At 39.3% G+C, this 19,998-nt stretch overlaps 1 protein-coding gene across 1 annotated transcript; it reads left to right on the top strand.

Annotated features, from left to right (window-relative positions):
* The first annotated feature begins 775 nt into the window (after positions 1 to 775).
* LOC128690663 (zinc finger protein 551) lies at positions 776 to 19,407 on the top strand. Its single transcript, XM_070089610.1, has 4 exons — positions 776 to 1,296; positions 12,887 to 17,758; positions 17,980 to 18,162; positions 18,425 to 19,407. Exon 2 carries the CDS (start codon positions 15,165 to 15,167, stop codon positions 16,203 to 16,205), a length of 1,041 nt encoding a protein of 346 aa, XP_069945711.1. The 5' UTR covers positions 776 to 1,296; positions 12,887 to 15,164; the 3' UTR covers positions 16,206 to 17,758; positions 17,980 to 18,162; positions 18,425 to 19,407.
* The last annotated feature ends 591 nt before the right edge of the window (positions 19,408 to 19,998 follow it).

Genomic DNA, 19,998 nt, shown 5'->3' with positions numbered 1-19,998 from the left:
TTCTACATAATTTATTATTTCTACACATTTACTGCTACGTATAATAATTTATGTGGCTCAAGCTCCCACTTCACACACGGAGGGCCCGGGTTCGATTCCCGGCGGGTGGAAACATTCGACACATTTCCTTACACCTGTTGTCATGTTCACCTAGCAGCAAATAGGTACCTGGGTGTTAGTCGACTGGTGTGGGTCGCATCCTGGGGGACAAGATTAAGGACCCCAATGGAAATAAGTTAGACAGTCCTCGATGACGCACTGACTTTCTTGGGTTATCATGGGTGGCTAACCCTCCGGGGTTAAAAATCCGAACGAAATCTTATCTCTTATCTTCTCTTATGTAACTGTATTTGTGTACCTATACCTAAATAAATTTACTGCTAACTGTAGCCAAATAAAGTTAGTTATTTAGTTATCATAAGAGTAAGAAGACTACAAGACTGAACTTATGTGTAAGTATAGGTAAACAAAGTTTGTTATTTAGTAGTAATAAGAGGAAGGAGACAACAAGACTGGGGTTAGTGTAGTGTAGACGTGTTTGTTCAGAGTAAGACACTTGACTCTGCCAGTGTTTAGTCCTCCTGGGGTCCACTTTATCTATGTTCACAATTCAATATTCCAGTTTGTCTTTCAAGAGGAAAGTTTGTTATATTTGTCATTCCTTGGCAGATTTGGTCAATATTTGTTGTGGTAGTGGCTTGTGTTAGAGATTAATAAAGCGTCAGTTGTGGTGGCCCTCAATAACATCAACAACAATATCATTTATTAAAAGTTTTTCATAATTCTGGTCATGGTCTTGTGCGTCAGCCTTCGTCGGGTGTGGACGTCCCTCTCTCGCCTGAGTATCAGTGACAAATTTCCCCCGTTCTCACTGGGACGCTTGCCCTCATCTATTTTGCCCGCCGGGCACTCGACAGGAGGGGCACCTGTACATCAGCTTACTTTTAGCCAGCTCCATTTTTTCCGCTCTGAGGAAAATTCTTTAACGGTCTTTCGTGGGAAGCCGGTTACTGAACTCAGGTGGGAGTGTGGGCGTCCCTCTCTGCTGGGGCTTGGCAAGGGCGTCCACCAGATCTAATTGGAAACTTCAAGTTTATATTTCTATTTACAGAGGAACTTTTGTTCCTTTTCTTTCATCGCCCAGCCTTGGGCAACAATTTTTCCTCGTACCATCGAGAAACCGGACTCGATACGGCTTGTGCTCTCAGTGGCCCTGATAAACCCAACAACAACAACAACAATTCTGGTCATTATATGAAGCTCTGGGGTAATTACCACTGCAACGCTTATTGTGAGGTAAGTAAGCACTCTCTGATATTATTATTTATTGTCACAATGTGATAAATCACCGCAAATAATGATAATAATGATGGATGATGCAAATGATCAGTTATATTACCAAGACATAAGTAAGTTCTGTTACAAGTTCTGTTACACAAATTTGTTACAAGTTCTGTTACACATAAATTCTGTTACATATAAGTTCTGTTACACATAAACTCTGTTACACAAGAATTCACTTACACAAGTTTAGATCATTAGTTATCATACAAAGTAACATATGTGTGGTATAAACCTTGGTAATAAATACCGACAAGTTGGTTTAGAAAGACACGTAAGCAAACACTATAACATATTTATTAGAAAACGTTTCGGTCCTGGGACCTTGATCACTTCTAACATACAGAGGTAGAAAGACATTATATATATATAGGCGGAGAGTGAGATGTGACGCACGTGACCTGAGGAATGTCACAAGAACATAAGAATGGAGGAACACTGTAGAAGGCCTACTGGCCCATGCGAGGCAGGTCCTTATCAAAACAACCTCTGTCTATGATGAGGACCAGTAGACGATGAAATCATGTGACTCCTGTGCAGCACCAACCCAACAACACAGGAGTCACATGATTTCATCGTCTACTGGTCCTCATCATAGACAGAGGTTGTTTTGATAAGGACCTGCCTCGCATGGGCCAGTAGGCCTTCTACAGTGTTCCTCCATTCTTATGTTCTTGTGACATTCCTCAGGTCACGTGCGTCACATCTCACTCTCCGCCTATATATATATAATGTCTTTCTACCTCTGTATGTTAGAAGTGATCAAGGTCCCAGGACCGAAACGTTTTCTAATAAATATGTTATAGTGTTTGCTTACGTGTCTTTCTAAACTAACATATGTGTAAATTACCCACCAGAATAACCCCAAAAATGTTGGACCTTTACCTTTTAATATTGATCAGTTTTGAGAGTCTACTGTAGGAGCCCGGCCCTGGACCAGACTCGTTTAATGCTACCCTAGTCAACCAGGTTGTTGCTACAGGTGGCCCACTGACCCCCTTATACATAACAGCCTGGTTGATTAGGCACCTTGTGAAAATACTTGTCAAGTTTACAGTGCCCCGCGGCCTGGTGGCTAAAGCTCTTGCTTCACATAGCAAGGGTCTGGGTTCGATTCCCAGTGAAGGGATGGAAGCATTGGTGTGTTTCCTTACATCAGTTGTCTATGTTCACCCATAAGTAAAATTGGTATCTGGGCGCTAGTTGACTGATGTGGGTTGCATCCTGGGACATTGATCTAATATGTCTGAAATGCTCTGCATAACAAGTGGCTTTCTGTATAGTAGTATGTCATTGATGTCAGCTAGGACTGTATACCTTGTGCATATACTTTTAGAAATAGATATTATTATTATTATTAAGTTTCTTCTTCAAGATGTCTACATTTGTTGCAGCAGTGTTTCTGATATCTTTTGGTAAGATGTTGAATAATCTGGGACCATGGATGTTGATGCAGTGTTCCCTTATTATGCCCACTGCACCCTTGCTTTCCATTTCTTCCCATATCTCTCACTCCAATATATTGTTATGACAGTGAGCAGATTTGGGATAAGTGCCGCAAGTACCTCCTGCCCTGAACAAGGCCATCAGCACTGAGCAATATTCCAAATGAGGGAGCATGAGCAATTTGAAAAATGTCACTATTGGCATTACTCTCCCCATCATCATCCTGCCAGTCTTGACCTTTGTCTTATTGTGGTTTTTGAAAGAAAGTTCATTTGACATAATTATTCCCAAGTCTTTCACATGTTCCTTTTGTTCTATTTGACAGTCCTCTTGAATTTTGTATACAGTGTTGTTTTTGAGTTCTGAAAAACCCAAAAACAGCTGAAACTTACCACCATTGAATGTCATGTTGTTTTCCACTGGAAAACACTGCTTGTATCTTCATGTAATATTTCATTGTCTTCTGTCAAAGTGACATTCGTGCTTATTTTAGTGTCAACCTCAAAAGATAATACAAAACAGCAGAGGTGACAGGACAGTACTTTAGTGAACTAAGCTTTTTACCTCATTGATGCTGAATTTTGCTCTGTTTACTACTGCAGTGGACCCCCGGTTATCGGCTGTAATCCATTCCTGAAGGTCGGCCGATAACCGAAATGGCCGATAACCGAATTAATATTTCCCATAAGAATTAATGGAAATAAAATTATTTCGTTCCAAACAAAAATATTCACAAAGAAAATATTTTTTTTTTTACAATTATGTAAGTATTACATACCTTTATTGAAGGCTAATGCTGGCTTCTGGAAGATAGGGATGAGGAAAGAGGGAGGAGTTAGTGTTTGGAAGGGAAATCCCCCTCCATGAAGACTTTAGGTAGCAATGCCTTCTCTGGGGTTACTTCCCTTTTCTGTCTTTTATTGCCAGTATGACCAGCTTGAGAGTCACTGTACCCCTATCTCACAAAATAACTGTCCAGAGTGCTCTGTTTCTGGCATGTCTTTAAGATTTCCCTGAAGTGGGACAGGGTTTTGTCACTAAACATGTTGCCGATATGGCTTGTTTCAGCTTTGTCAGGGTGGTGTTTCTCTACAAAAGCTGGCACCCTGGTCCACATTGCACACACTTCTTTAATCTCTGAAGAAGGTACCTCCTTCACTCCCCCTTCCTCCTCCTCTGAAGCAAGTTCCTCAGCTGCAGTCTGTTGCTGTTCAAGTTGAAGCACTTGCAGCTCTTCAGTGGTAAGCTCTTCCCTGTGGTCCTCCACCAACTCTTCCACATCCTCACCACTCACCTCCAACCCCAGGGACTCCCCCAAAGACACAATAGAGTCCACAGGGCCGGCAAGGTCAGGGTCACGGTGAGTCTCAAACCCTTCAAAATCCCTCTCTTGGACACAATCTGGCCACAGTTTTCTCCAAGCAGAGTTCAAAGTCCTGGAAGTCACTCCCTCCCAAGCCTTACCTATAAGGCTTATGCAATGGGGGATAGTGAAGTGATTCCCCCAGAACTCTCTTAGGGGTCAACTGAGTGTCTGAGGTCATTTCAAAGCACTTTTGAAACACTGCTTTTGTGTAGAGTTTTTTGAAGTTAGAAATGACCTGCTGGTCCATGGGCTAGAGGAGAGGAGTGGTGTTAGGAGGCAAGAACTTCACTTTTATAAAACTGAAATCCCTAAACACTTGGTCTTCCAAGTCTGGAGGATGTGCAGGAGCACTGTCCAGTAACAGGAGGCACTTGAGTGGCAATTTCTTTTCCAGGAGGTATTTTTTCACACTTGGGCCAAACACATCATTAGCCCACTCTTTGAAAATTTGCCTTGTGACCCATGCCTTATGATTAGCTTTCCACATCACACACAATCTATTCTTCAAGACATTGTTTTTCTTAAACACTCTGGGATTTTCTGAGTGATACACAAGTAAAGGCTTCACTTTGAAATCCCCACTAGCATTACCACACAACAAAAGAGTAAGCCTGTCTTTCATAGGCTTGTGTCCTGGCAGTGCTTTTCCTCCTGGGTAATGTAGGTCCTGTTTGGCATTTTCTTCCAAAACAGGCCTGTTTTGTCACAATTGAAAACTTGTTGGGGTTCGAATCCTTCAGCCTTTACATAGTCCTGGAATTCGTGAACATACTTTTCAGCTGCACATTTGTCAGAACTTGCAACCTCACCATGCCTTACAACACTGTGTATGCCACTACGCTTCTTAAATCTATCAAAGCATCCTTTGCTTACCCTAAATTCACAAACTGCAGCATTCGTTCCAGGCATTTTCTTTGCAAGATCCTCATGCAACTACTTTGCCCTCTCACAAATGATCGACTCCACTACACTGTCTCTCACTAATTCTTTTTCCTTAATCCAAAATAATAATAACTTTTCCATCTCTTCCATTATCGGTGTCCTTTGTTTAGTTAGAAAAGCTACTCCTTTTGCAACATTAACATCTTTGATTTGTTCTTTCTTTGCCAGGATAGATGTAATTGTTGATTTATTCTTGCTGTACATCCTGGCAAGTTCCACCACCTTCATACCACTCTCAAACTTTTCTATCACTTCACGCTTAAATTCCATGGTGTTTCTCACTTTTTTTACCACAGGAGCTTTACTAGGAACTTTCTTTGGAGCCATGGTTACTTATTTCACAGTTGCACTGCAAGGAAAACCACTAAAAACAATGGTAAACAAGCGAAATGTTTGGATGTATGAGCAGAAGCTTCCTCAGCCACCGAGAGACAAAACCAAACTGAAGTGCAAGCTGCGGATGGACGTGACCAAAATGGCCAATAACTGAGCGAATGGTCGATAACCGAGTGCCGAAAACCCCGCCGATAACCTAGTTGGCCAATAACCAAACCGGCCAATAACCGGGGGTCCACTTTACTTTGTGTGTTGTGTGTGTTAGGATCTCAAAAATCCATCTGCCTACCTTCCCTGTAATGCCTATTGCCCTCATTTTATGTGCAATCACCCCGTAATTGTCATTGTCAAACGCCTTCACAAAATCTGTGTAGTATATCACATGTGAGTTTTGGTTGTCTTCTAACGTGTCCATAATTCTGTCATAGTGGTTCAGCAGCTGTGACACACGTGATTGTCCTGCTCTAAAACCATGCTGGTTTGGGTTATGCTGTTTCATTAATAATAATAATAATAATAATAATAATAATAATAATAATAATCATAATATAATATAATCCTATTTTAGCATGATGCATGTTTGTGCAGAATAGTGTAACAATTGGGTGAACATGCCAAAAACCCCTTTATATGCAGAGCATTTTGGGTAAACTTAAGACTGACTTAAGATTAATAAGGCAATAATAGTGCAGTAATTGTACATATGGTCATTAGGTGAGTTACAATGAATACAAGTAAATTGAATACATATTCTACTAGTTCGAGCTGTAAGGCTTAATAAGTTAGGTAGAGAAGAATTACAGTTTTGATATAGTACAGTAATACAGTATTACCGTTGAGCACAATTTAAAACAATGAGGTTGAAACAATTTTAAGTTAGAGAAAGTGATTACAGTGGATTCTCAGCTAACGTTAAATCCAGCTAACGATACATTTTAATGCAAAAATTTTGCCTCGGCTAATGCTAAAAAACTCGCCCAACATGATTCGTTCGAGACGCGTCCACGTGTGGCCTGAGCGCGCCTCAGTTGTCCCGTGGGTGCCAGTGTTTACAAGCCAGCCAGTGCGGTCGCATCCACGCATATAATCGGAACATTTCATATTATCACAGCGTTTTTAGTGATTGTACCTGCAAAATAAGTCACCATGGGCCCCAAGAACGCTTCTAGTGCCAACCCTGTGATAAAAAGGGTGAGAATTAGTATGGAAATTAAGAAAGATTTTGAAGGGTTTGGGGCTAACCCTGAGATGCCTATGCCAGTTGTGGAATCCATTGTGCCTACTTCAAAGATTAAGGAAATGTGTGCAAAGTGAGTTGAACTGCAAACCTTTATGGATGAAAATCGCCCTAACACAGCTATTGCAAGCCATGCTGGTGACTATTACAATGACAATGTTGTGGCCCATTTTAGGCAAATCTTAAAGGAACGGGAGGTACAGACCTCTATAGACAGATTTGTTGTGCGACAGAGGTCCAGTGACTCTTAAGCTGGTCCTAATGACAATAAAAGAAGAAGGGAAGTAACCCCGGAAAAGGATTTGATACCTCAAGTCCTAATGGAAAGGGATTCCCCTTCTAAACATTAACAACTTCCACACTCTCCCCTCCTCACATCCCATCAATCATCACCAGATCTTCAATGAAGGTAAGTGTCAGTTTGTGTGTATTAAAATTAATATTTCATGTGGTAAAAAAAATTTTTTTTTCATACTTTGGGGTGTCTTGCACGGATTAATTTGATTTCCATTATTTCTTATGGGGAAAATTAACTCGGCTAACGATGAGCTTTCAGGAACGGATTAATATCGTTAGCTGAGGGTCCACTGTATATAGTTGAGCAATCATGAAACACAATTTACAATAATGAAATATTACAATTTAGCACAATTTAAAACAATGAAATTGAAACAGTTTTAAGTATGGAGTGATGATTAAATAGTTGAGCAATCATCAAGCACAATTTACAATAGTGAAATTGAAGCAATTTTAAGTTTGAATTAAATTATCAATAGTTGAGGAGTCATAAATTATTTAGGAGCTTTTCGAGTAATTGGTAGGTGTTATAGTGTTTGTCTGGTTAATTTTAGGTGATGAGGTGATTTCTAAGTGGGGCCTTAAACTGATTTGCAGACAAAGGCCCTTCAGTGTGTTCTGGCAATGAATTCCAGATCTTAGGACCCTTTATGTGCATAGCATTTTTGCATGGGGAGAAATGGACACCTGGGATATTGAAGAGGGATTTGTACCTTGTGTTATGCCTGTGTATTCTATTGTAGTTATCAAGTAGGAGTTTGAGAGGAGGGTTAATGTTGTAGTATAATGTTCTGTGTATGTAGTAAACACGATAGTAAGTGTGGATGTTTTGCATATTAGACAAGTTAAGGCACTTAAAAAGCAGTGGAATGTGCTGTCAAGTGCAGGAGTTGGAAATCAATCGCACAGCAGCTTTTCGTTGGGTTATTAAAGGTTTAAGGTGGTTTTCTGTGGTTGAGCCCGATGCACAAATACCATAGGTGAGGTAAGGGTAAATGAAAGAGTGGTAAAGAGAAAGAAGAGCTGTTTGGGGTACATAGTACTGTATCTTTGAAAGGATGCCTACTGTTTTGGAGACTGTCTTGGATATTTGCTGTATGTTGGTCTGGAATTTGAAGCCTTGTTTCCAAATAGCATGTAGTATGTTTTGTCTGTATTGAGAGTTAGTTTGTTGGTAGTCATCCAAGTAGATATTTTTAGTAGTTCGTTATTTACTGTGTCTTTTAGAATAGTTGGGTTTAGGTGAGAGAAGACATAAGCAGTGTCATCTACAAATAAAACTGGTTTAAGGAGTTTCGATGCGTTTGGTAGGTCATTGATGTAAATGAGAAAGAGAAGTGGATCAAGGACAGTACCCTGTGGGACTCCAACAAGAACAGGTTGTGTAGTGAAGTTGACGCCATTTGTATATACACACTGCTTCCTAACCAGACTGAGAGTCGAAGATCAAAATGAATTTTTTATGAGAGAGCCACAGAATTTGGTTAACATAAGCCTATCTGATATTATCCTGACTCCAAATGACTTCGAACAGGCGATAAATGACATGCCCATGCACTCTGCCCCAGGGCCAGACTCATGGAACTCTGTGTTCATCAAGAACTGCAAGAAGCCCCTATCACGAGCTTTTACCATCCTATGGAGAGGGAGCATGGACACGGGGCTCGTCCCACAGTTACTAAAAACAACAGACATAGCCCCACTCCACAAAGGGGGCAGTAAAGTAATAGCAAAGAACTACAGACCAATAGCACTAACATCCCATGTCATAAAAATCTTTGAAAGGGTTCTAAGAAGCAAGATCACCACCCATCTAGATACCCATCAGTTACACAACCCAAGGCAACATGGGTTTAGAGCAGGTCGCTCCTGTCTGTCTCAGCTACTGGATCACTACGACAAGGTCCTAGATGCACTAGAAGACAAAAAGAATGCAGATGTAATATACAGTGGACCCCCGCATAACGTGACCAATTATGTAAGTGTATTTATGTAAGTGCGTTTGTACGTGTATGTTTGGGGGTCTGAAATGGACTAATCTACTTCACAATATTTCTTATGGGAACAAATTCGGTCAGTACTGGCACCTGAACATACTTCTGGAGTGAAAAAATATCGTTAACCGGGGGTCCACTGTATACAGACTTTGCAAAAGCCTTTGACAAGTGTGACCATGGTGTAATAGCACACAAAATGCATGCTAAAGGAATAATAGGAAAAGTTAGTAGATGGATCTATAATTTCCTCACAAACAGAACACAGAGAGTAATAGTCAACAGAGTAAAGTCTTATGCGGCTACGGTGAAAAACTCTGTCCCACAAGGCACAGTACTCGCTCCCATCTTGTTTCTCATCCTCATATCTAACATAGACAAGGATGTCAGCCACAGCACCATGCCTTCCTTTGCAAATGACACCCAAATCTGCATGACAGTGTCTTCCATTGCAGACATCGCAAGGCTCCAGGCAGACTTCAGCCAAATCTTTCAGTGGGCTGCAGAAAACAATGTGAAGTTCAGAGATGAGAAATTTCAATTACTCCGATATGGTAAACATGAGGAACTTAAAACATCATCAGAGTACAAAACAAATTCCTTCTACAAAATAGAGTGAAAAACTAACGTCAAAGACCTGGGAGTGATCATGTCGGAGGATCTTACCTTCAAGGACCATAACATTGTATCAATCGCATCTGCTAGAAAAATGACAGGATGGATTATGAGAACCTTCAAAACTAGGGAGGCCAAGCCCATGATGACACTCTTCAGGTCACTTGTTCTATCTAGGCTGGAATATTGCTGCACACTAACAGCACCTTTCAAGGCAGGTGAAATTGCTGACCTAGAAAATATACAGAGAACCTTCACGGCACGCATAACAGAGATAAAACATCTCAATTACTAGGAGCGCTTGAAGTTCCTGAACCTGTATTCCCTGGAACGCAGGTGGGAGAGATACATGATTATATACACCTGGAAAATCCTAGAGGGACTTGTACCGAACTTGCACACGAAAATTACTCACAACGAAAGCAAAAGACTCGGCAGACGATGCAACATCCCCCCAATGAAAAGCAAGGGTGTCACTAGCACATTAAGAGACAATACAATAAGTGTTTGGGGCCCGAGACTGTTCAACTGCCTCCCAGCATACGTAAGGGGGATTACCAATAGACCCCTGGCTGTCTTCAAGCAGGCACTGGACAAGCACCTAAAGTCGGTACCTGACCAGTCGGGCTGTGGCTCGTACGTTGGATTGCATGCAGCCAGCAGTAACAGCCTGGTTGATCAGGCTCTGATCCACCAGGAGGCCTGGTCACAGACCGGGCCGCGGGGGCATTGACCCCCGGAACTCTCTCCAGGTAAACTCCAGTGTCCTCTGACCCCATAGTGTTCAAGTTTTAGATGCAATAGGCGATGGTCAACTGTATCAAATGCTTTTTGTAGGTCTATGAAAAGTCCCAGGGGAATTTCGTTTTTATCGAGTGTCAAGTATATTAGTTCAGGCATATGTATAATTGCATCGTTAGTACTTTTTTTCAGTCTAAATCCAAAGTGACAAGGGTTAAGTATGTTATGGGATACTAAATAGGAGTAGACTTGTTTGTTAATTAATTTTTTGAAGATTTTAGATAGGCACTATAATTTAGATTAGGTGCTGTATGGCTGTTGCAGGTTTAGTGCTCCACTATGAATGCAATAATAACAAAGGTGTTGATCAGTGTGACTGTCTGAAATTTTCCTGCTGGAGAAGGGATCTTCCATATACAGTGGACCCCCGACATTCAATATTAATCCGTTCCTAAGAGCCCAACCCAATTTTCAATGCTACCCAAGAAGTAAGGTCTGATAACTCTATCCACTAATATATGCAAGTCCTGTTTAAATCCAACCCCTCTCACTCGTGTATTTATCCAACCTATATTTGAAACTACCAAAGGTTTTAGCCTCAATAACCCAACTAGGTAGACAGTTCCACTCATCAACTACCCTATTTCCAAACCAATACTTTCCTATATCCTTTCTAAATCTAAACTTGTCCAATTTGAATCCATTATTGCAGGTTCTCTCTTGGAGAGATATCCTCAAGACCCTATTTATATCCCCTTTGTTAATACCCATCTTCCACTTGTACACTTCGATCATGTCTCCCCTCATTTCTTCGTCTTACAAGTGAATGTAGTTTAAGAGTCTTCAATCGTTTTTCGTACGGAAGATTTCTAATGCTATATATTAACACTTAAACGGTCCAAACAGATCGACGTTCAAATTCGTAGTGCTACAAAAGTAGATCTACTTTTTTTTGTAAAGTAAAAGGACACAAGTGCAACTAATGTGACATTTTATTGTGGCAACGTTTCGCTCTCCAGGAGCTTTATCAAGCTCCTGGAGAGCGAAACGTTGCCACAATAAAATGTCACATTAGTTGCACTTGTGTCCTTTTACTTTACATATTGTCGGTAATTCTACCAACTTTATTACTTTTTTTACATATTTTCAAATATAACAAAAAAAAATGTAGATAAAAGTTTTTTTAACATGTTTTCAAATGTAAAACAGAAAAGAAGATCTACATTTTTTACATACTTTCATATGTTGAAAAAACGTATATATATACATTTGGACCATTTAAGGGTTAATGTAGTCATTCTTCGCTGAATGTTTTCTAACAAATTTATATCCATTCTGTAATATGGAGACCAGAACTGAACTGCATAATCTAGGTGAGGCCTTACTAATGATGTATAAAGCTGCAGTATAACCTCTGGACTTCTGCTGCTTACACTTCTTGATATAAATCCCAATAATCTATTTGCCTTATTACATACGCTTAGGCATTGCTGTCTTGGTTTAAGGTTGCTGCTTACCATAACCCCCAAGTCCTTTTTGCAATCTGTACAGCTAAGTTCTACATTATTTAACTTATAAGTGCTTGGGTTATGGACACTCCCAAGCTTCAGAACCTTGCATTTATCTACAATGACCTGCATCTGCCACTTTTCTGACCAAGAATAGAGTTTGTCTAAATCCTCCTGGAGTTCCCTAACATCTACGTTTGAACCAATTATCCTACCTATCTTTGTGTCATCGGCGAATTTGCTCATATCACTAGTAATACCCTCCCCAAGGCCATTGATATATATTATAAACAACAAGGGGCCTAAAACTGATCCCTCTGGTACGCCACTTGTTACTGATCCCCAGTCGGATTTAACCCCATTTAAGCATACTCTCTGCTTCCTATTAGTGAGCCATGACTCGATCCATGACAACACTTTTACCCCAGTGCCATGAGCTGCCACTTTCCCCCAATGCCATGAGCTGCCACAGTAATATTAATACAAGTATTATAATAATACCACAAGTATTACAATAATAATACCACAAGTATTACAATAATAATACCACAAGTATTACAGTAATACCACAAGTATTACAATAATAATACCACAAGTATTACAATAATAATACCACAAGTATTACAATAATAATACCACAAGTATTACAATAATAATACCACAAGTATTACAACAATAATACCACAAGTATTACAATAATAATACCACAAGTATTACAACAATAATACCACAAGTATTACAATAATAATACCACAAGTATTACAACAATAATACCACAAGTATTACAATAATAATACCACAAGTATTACAACAATAATACCACAAGTATTACAATAATAATACCACAAGTATTACAACAATAATACCACAAGTATTACAATAATAATACCACAAGTATTACAATAATAATACCACAAGTATTACAACAATAATACCACAAGTATTACAATAATAATACCACAAGTATTACATTTGATATATATAGTGAACATGAAAGGCTTTAATTTTCTTTCAGTGAAAGTTTAATAGAAGATTATAATGTTTAGTTGTTTCTTTTGTGCAGATCATCCTGGTACCTAAGGCTGGTAGTTGTTGTACCAATACTACACTTCATCCTGGTACCTAAGGCTGGTACTTGTTGTACCAATACTGCACTTCATCCTGGTACCTGAGGCTGGTACTTGTTGTACCAGTACTACACTTCATCCTGGTAGCAGAGACTGGTACAGGTAGTACCAATACTACACATCATCCTGGTAGCACAGGCTGGTATTGGTAGTACCAATAATACAGTTCATCCTGGTACCATTGGTTGGTACTTGTAGTACCAATACTACACTTCATCCTGGTAACAGAGGCTGGCACTTGTAGTGCCAATACTACAAGTCATCCTGGTAGCAGAGTGTGGCACTTGTAGTGTCAATACTACAAGTCATCCTGGTAGCAGAGTCTGGCACTTGTAGTACCAATACTACAAGTCATCCTGGTGGCAGAATAATTATTCTTGTAGTGTTAATTTTCGGTATTTTAAGGCTCAGGGGTCAAATACTGAAATATATATAATGACAACACAGTGTTACTACAGTGTTAGAAATGGAATATTTATAGTATCAACATCAGTATCATGAAGTTGCTGTGTTAGAATACTGTTACACATCACCTTAACATCCTACTGTTACACATCACCTTAACATCCTACTGTTACACATCACCTTAACATCCTACTGTTACACATCACCTTAACATCCTACTGTTACACATCACCTTAACATCCTACTGTTACACATCACCTTAACATCCTGCTGTTAAACATCACCTTAACATCCTACTGTTACACATCACCTTAACATCCTACTGTTACACATCACCTTAACATCCTGCTGTTAAACATCACCTTAACATCCTGCTGTTAAACATCACCTTAACATCCTGCTGTTAAACATCACCTTAACATCCTGCTGTTAAACATCACCTTAACATCCTGCTGTTAAACATCACATTAGCATCCTACAGTTAACACTCATCATTGTGTTATGCACAACATTATCATTGATTGTAATAAGAATTTTTTTCATAATATTTGTTGTTACAAAACTTTTGTGAAGACTTTAGCAAGAAACATTTAAAGTGCCTTGTAGATCTTTGTTATTGACCCCTGTGCCTTGTAGATTTTGTTTTTGTCCCCAGTGTCTTGTAGATCTTTCTTATTGACCCTGGTGTGTTGTAGATCTTTGTTATTGACCCCATGTCTTGTAGATCTTTGTTATTGGCCCCAGTGCCTTGTAGATTTTGTTTTTGTCCCCAGTGTCTTGTAGATCTTTGTTATTGACCCCAGTGTCTTGTAGATCTTTCTTATTGACCCCAGTGTCTTGTAGATCTACATTATTGATGCAAGTGTCACTCATGTAGATTTACGTTTTAAGAACAGCACCTTCAAATATGTTGTGAGTAATAAATTTTGGCTTAAACCTGAGAAAATGGGTCTGCACAATAATGTGCACTGTATAAAAACGTTCTGTTATGCAGTGGTTGATTGGAAACCTCTGACTTTGTGTTTGGTTTAAAATAGTGACATTCAGGTATTGTATTATAGGATGGGTTTTTATGAGTTTATTGGCTGTTTCTTGGTACCAGTTGATACAATAAAAGTTATAGTTTTGAAATAGGGCTGGAAGTAGCTTGAAATAGGGCTCAAAGTAATAGAAATATTTAAGTTTTGATAATTTTTCTGAGGAAGGGTAGGTCCCCTTTTTCCCAATCTGTTTTTTTTACTAGGTCTGCTTTAATTATTGGGTGCCCTAAACCTTGACACTCATTCCAGTTATATTTTAATATATATGAAATAGGATAATACTTTGATATTTTTTTTGATGATGGTTTCAAAATGGAGGACAAGTGTAAGATACCAGAGGCTGGAGGACATGATTGATGAACAAGGGATAGGTTATTAGTTGCTGCACTGAATATACTGTTTATTTTTTATTCTTGTTTTAATATGTTTTCAAATTAGAATTTGTTTAATTTCAAGTAAAATTAGTTAAGTTACCATCTTCTGTGTAATTTAAATAGTGTGAAATAGCTAAGAATTCCTTCAGAATGAGCAATGGAATTGGCTTGAAATAGGACTTAAAGTGGGAAAAATTCACTGATTCATAAATTGCAATCAGACTGCCGGCTTTGCATCTACATAATTCCATACGTTGTTTATCAAATTTCATGTTGTTGGTGTTATTATCTTAAGAAAAATATTCTTTATTAGAAGCATTTTTTTTAAATCTCAGCACTTTCAGTATTTTTAATTTTGTGGTTCTGACATAGAAAAGGTTAAGTCATTGTTCACTATGTCTAAAATACTTGAACAAAAATGTGTTCAAGCCACAAACATAGTTGCACAAAAATCTCAGTGTGTATCACTGATAGCAGTTAATAAAGACAAGAAAACAGTTCAGTGCTCAGTGTGTTTTAAAGAGTTTTCTAAAAAGAAATATTTAATGAGACATATAAGTATTCATAGCAGAGAGAAACAACAGTGTTGTGTGTGTCTAAAAATCTTTTTACATGAATCTCAGTTGATAAAACACATGAAAATTCACACTGAAGTGAAACCATATCAATGTTCAGAGTGTCTCAAAGAATTGTCAGATAAATCTAGCTTAGTAAGACACAAGAAAATTCATATTGGAGAGAGATATCAATGCTCAGAGTGTCTAAAAGAGTTTTCCATAAAATCTTACTTAGTACAACACATGAGAATTCATACCAATGAGAAACCATATCAGTGTTCAGAGTGTCTAAAAGAGTTTTCCGTAAAATCTTATTTAGTACAACACATGAGAATTCATATTGAAAAGAAACCATATCAGTGTTCAGAGTGTGTAAAAAAATTTACAGATAAATCTAGTTTAGTAAGACACATGAAAATTCATACTGGAGAGAAACCATATCAATGCTCAGAGTGTCTAAAAAAGTTTTCCATAAAACCTCATTTAGTACAACATGTGAGAATTCATACTGGAGAGAAACCATATCAGTGCTCAGAGTGTCTTAAAGAATTTTCAGATAACTCTGGTTTAGTAAGACATGTAAGAATTCATACTGGAGAGAAACCATATCAGTGCTCAGAGTGTCTTAAAGAATTTTCAGATAAATTTCGTTTAGCAGAACACACAAGAATTCATACTGGAGAGAAACCATATCAATGTTCAGAGTGTCTAAAAAAGTTTACCATAAAATCTACTTTAGTAAATCATATGAGAATTCATACTGGAGAGAAACCATATCAATGTTTAGAGTGTCTAAAAGAATTTGCCAGAAAATCTTATTTAGTACTACACATGAGAATTCATTCAAAAGAGAAGCTTTTAGGTGTTCAGAATGTCTGAAGGAGTTATCATGTACAGTGGACCCCCGCATAACGGACGCCTTGCATAGCGGACAATCCGCATAGCGGACGCTTTGATCGCTAAAATTTTGCCCCGCATAGCGCCCAAAAACCCGCTCAGCGGCCTTCGTCCGAGACGCGTCCAATGTGCGGCCTGAGCCACGCTCACATGTTCCGCGGGTGGCATTGTTTACCAGCCAGCCTCCGCGGTAACATCCAAGCATACAATCGGAACATTTTGTATTATTACAGTGTTTTTGGTGATTTTTTTCTGGAAAATAAGTGACCATGGGCCCCAAGAAAGCTTCTAGTGCCAACCCTACAGCAATAAGGGTGAGAATTACTATGGAGATGAAGAAAAAGATCATTGATAAGTATGAAAGTGGAGTGCGTGTCTCCGAGCTGGCCAGGTTGTATAATAAACCCCAATCAACCATCGCTACTATTGGTGGTACAGCTGCTGCTGCTGCTGCTGTATCACCGTCAGCTGCTGCTGCACTGTCAGCTGCTGCTGCTGTACCACCGTCAGCTGCTCCTGCTGCTGTAGTACCGTCTGCTGCTGCTGTAGCATCATCTGCTGCTGCTGTAGCATCGTCTGTTGCTGCTGTAGCATCGTCTGCTGCTGCTGCTGCTGTAGCATCGTCTGCTGCTGCTGTAACATCGTCAGCTGCTGCTGCTGCTGCTGTAGCACCGTTGTTGGTGTGGCTTATTGAGAATACCAAGAAACAATTAACCCCAGAGGATTTGCCACCCAGGATAGCCCAAAAAAGTCAGTGTCATCGAAGACTGTCTAACTTATTTCCATTGGGGTCCTTAATCTTGTCTCCCAGGATGCAACCCACACCAGTCGACTAACACCCAGGTGAACAGGGAAAATGCCTGGAACTAGTGCTCATATTGGTGAATTTAGAGCCAGCAAAGGTTGGTTTGAGAGATTTAAGAATCGTAGTGACATACACAGTGTGATAAGGCCTGTTCTGGAAGAAAATACCAAACAGGACCTACAGTACTCAGGAGGAAAAGGCACTCCCAGGACACAGTGTCTCATCAGTCATTGCTGCATCTTCAATAAAGGTAAGTGTCATTTATTCTTCATTTAGTAGAGTAGTACATGCACAATATATATTGTGCATGTACTACTCTACTATTGTGCATGTATCCTTCTCTTTGTGTGTAGGAAAATGTATATTTCATGTGGTAAAATTTTTTTTTTCAAACTTTTGGGTGTCTTGCACGGATTAATTTGATTTCCATTATTTCTTATGGGGAAAATTCATTCACATAGCGAACATTTCGCATAACAGCCAGCCCTCTTGCACGGATTAAGGTCGCTATGCGGGGGTCCACTGTAATTATAATTTAGTGAAATACCTGAGACTTCATACTTGTTAGAAGTCATATCACTCTTCAATTTCTAAATGTTTTCTCACAATGATTTTCTCACAAGGATCCTTGATGCCTGTAAGGGGCCTTTGATCCAAGAAACTGACATTATCATCCCTTTTCTGGGATTAGATATGATTGCCTCCTATTTCCCCGGCAGTGTATGACCCTGTGAGTTTAGTGCTTCCTCATCATTAACACAAAATAAATATGTAATTATATATTGTATATATTATTCCACATAGACAACTTTTTGTTATTAAAGTGCTCAGTTTTTACTTGGCTGATTTGTATTCATCCAGATGTAATCTCAAAGTGCTATTGTGAAGTCTCATATAATATAGGATAACTGTATTGTACTCCTCCTGCACATCTGGGTTCCCGTTTTCTAGATTGGACCAATCACAACCTTCTGTGAGTCGCTCCAGCTAAGGGATGATGGTGTCTGCTTGCTTCCCATTGGTTGAGAGACCAAAATGTAAGCACTTCTAGCTTGGCGTCGTCAACAGCAGTTTTTTCCTCCAGTTATACTCATATACTCTGAGTATACTGAGAGTTTACCCTCTGCAGTGTTGGTAAGTACTGATTCCTGTGTCTAGTGAGTAAATGAATAGTTTAGGCATATTTGGATATATAAGTAAATTGTGCGTGAAGCATAATATGATTGCACCATGCAGTTGAAAAAAGTATAAGGAAAAAGGTTTGAAAATATACGGCTCTGCCGGCAAGTTCAAATTAGCAGTTTCAGTAAATAAATATTTATAATAATTTTTCTAATGCGTATATGAATTTGGTAGTGGTTTGGGTGTGTACAGAATGTTTTAATTGTCCTTCCAGATCAATGAGCAATTGTTTTATGGTGAGCCCTCCAAAGAGAAGTCCAAATATGTCTGCATTTATGGAGGAAAGTGACTCAGATCAAGAGCCAGATGATCTGGAATTGGTTGACCATGGTGATGAATACTTGCCACTGGATTCAGGGGTGTCAAGTGATGATGAGGAGGAAGACAGACCTTCCAAAAAGCCTAAATTAGCCCAGAAAAAGAAAGGTATTACAATCGAGGAGTACCCTGATGAAGATCTTCATGATGAGCTTGCTCTTCAAGCTCAGATACATTGGAACCAGAAAGACATCCAAAATGACCCTTTGACTGTATACCAACATGAAAAGCCTCTTGAAATTAGGTGTCCATTTGATTGTTTTAGCAAGTTTTTTACTCAAAATATGATAGACAACATCACATATCAAACAAATTTGTATGCCAAACAAAAAAACATTAATACTACTTTGTAACTGATTCTGAAGAAATAAAGTTCATCGGTATTCTGTTGTTTATGGGTATTTGTCCATACCCATCTCTAGATGACTATTGGGCAGGTGCAGCTAAGGTACCCCACATCACAGAAGTCATGTCATTTAAGAGGTTTAGGTTGCTTAGGCGTACAATTCATTTCAATGATAAAACCCAAAAGGATAATGACATATTCCACAAAGTAAGGTATTACAACCCAGGAACAAAAAAGGCTTGTTATCCTGGGTGTAAAGGGAGCAAAATATACACAACTGAATGACTGACTTATATTATCCTTCAAGTGTAAACAGCAGTATGTACACTATATTCACTATGTATAGCAATAGGTATGCAAGCAAGCAGAATTAATGCTACTGGAGAGCAGACTGTGCTTCAACCAGCTCTAGAATGGAAATGACAAGGGTGGAAAAGTGAGTGGTGACCACGTCACCTCCACAATTGCCAGACACACCTTCTCATTGGCTGAACCTAGATACTGATCAGATGATGGGGCCCCATTGTCAGACCCTTAGCACCCAGTTTGCTGGTTGGGGAGGTAGCCTTTTAAGGAGGGTGTGTACATGCGCCGAATAAATTTTACATACTTTCTGCATGCCACACCCCCCACCCCAAGAGGGTTTAGGAATAGGTTTCCACCTCCAATAGGTAGAAAGTGCCGCCAGAGCACTATATAATGAGACTGCCTTTCCTCTCAACCATCCAACTCTTAGAAGTCAGCCTTATTCATGACATAAAGCCAAACCCTAAACTTAGAGCAAGACAGCAAACACTATGGCTGTTGTAGGTCCAAGATACCTGCGGACGGTAGCAGAATATCCCCTAACTAAAAAAAAACCACCAATAAATTACATAGTATATACAAAAAAAAAATGGGGGGGAGAGCCTCTTTTTTCTACATAAGGTTCCTAACACATCCTAACCCAAAATATTTTATGACCTAGACAGTGTGTTGGCCAGCGTATTTTCTTTGCTGGCTATGTGAATAATTTTAAAGAGGGTAGGGTTGCAGCTTGAGACTCCATCTCTTGAGCCTCATATTGTGGTTCTTTATTGATTGGAGATGCACCAGAGGGTTGTGGTCACTATAAACTGACTTCC

This window comes from Cherax quadricarinatus, chromosome 29 (genome assembly GCF_038502225.1).
Source record: "Cherax quadricarinatus isolate ZL_2023a chromosome 29, ASM3850222v1, whole genome shotgun sequence".
Classification (NCBI taxonomy): domain Eukaryota; kingdom Metazoa; phylum Arthropoda; class Malacostraca; order Decapoda; family Parastacidae; genus Cherax; species Cherax quadricarinatus.
This window is presented reverse-complemented; position numbering and strand designations above follow the sequence as displayed.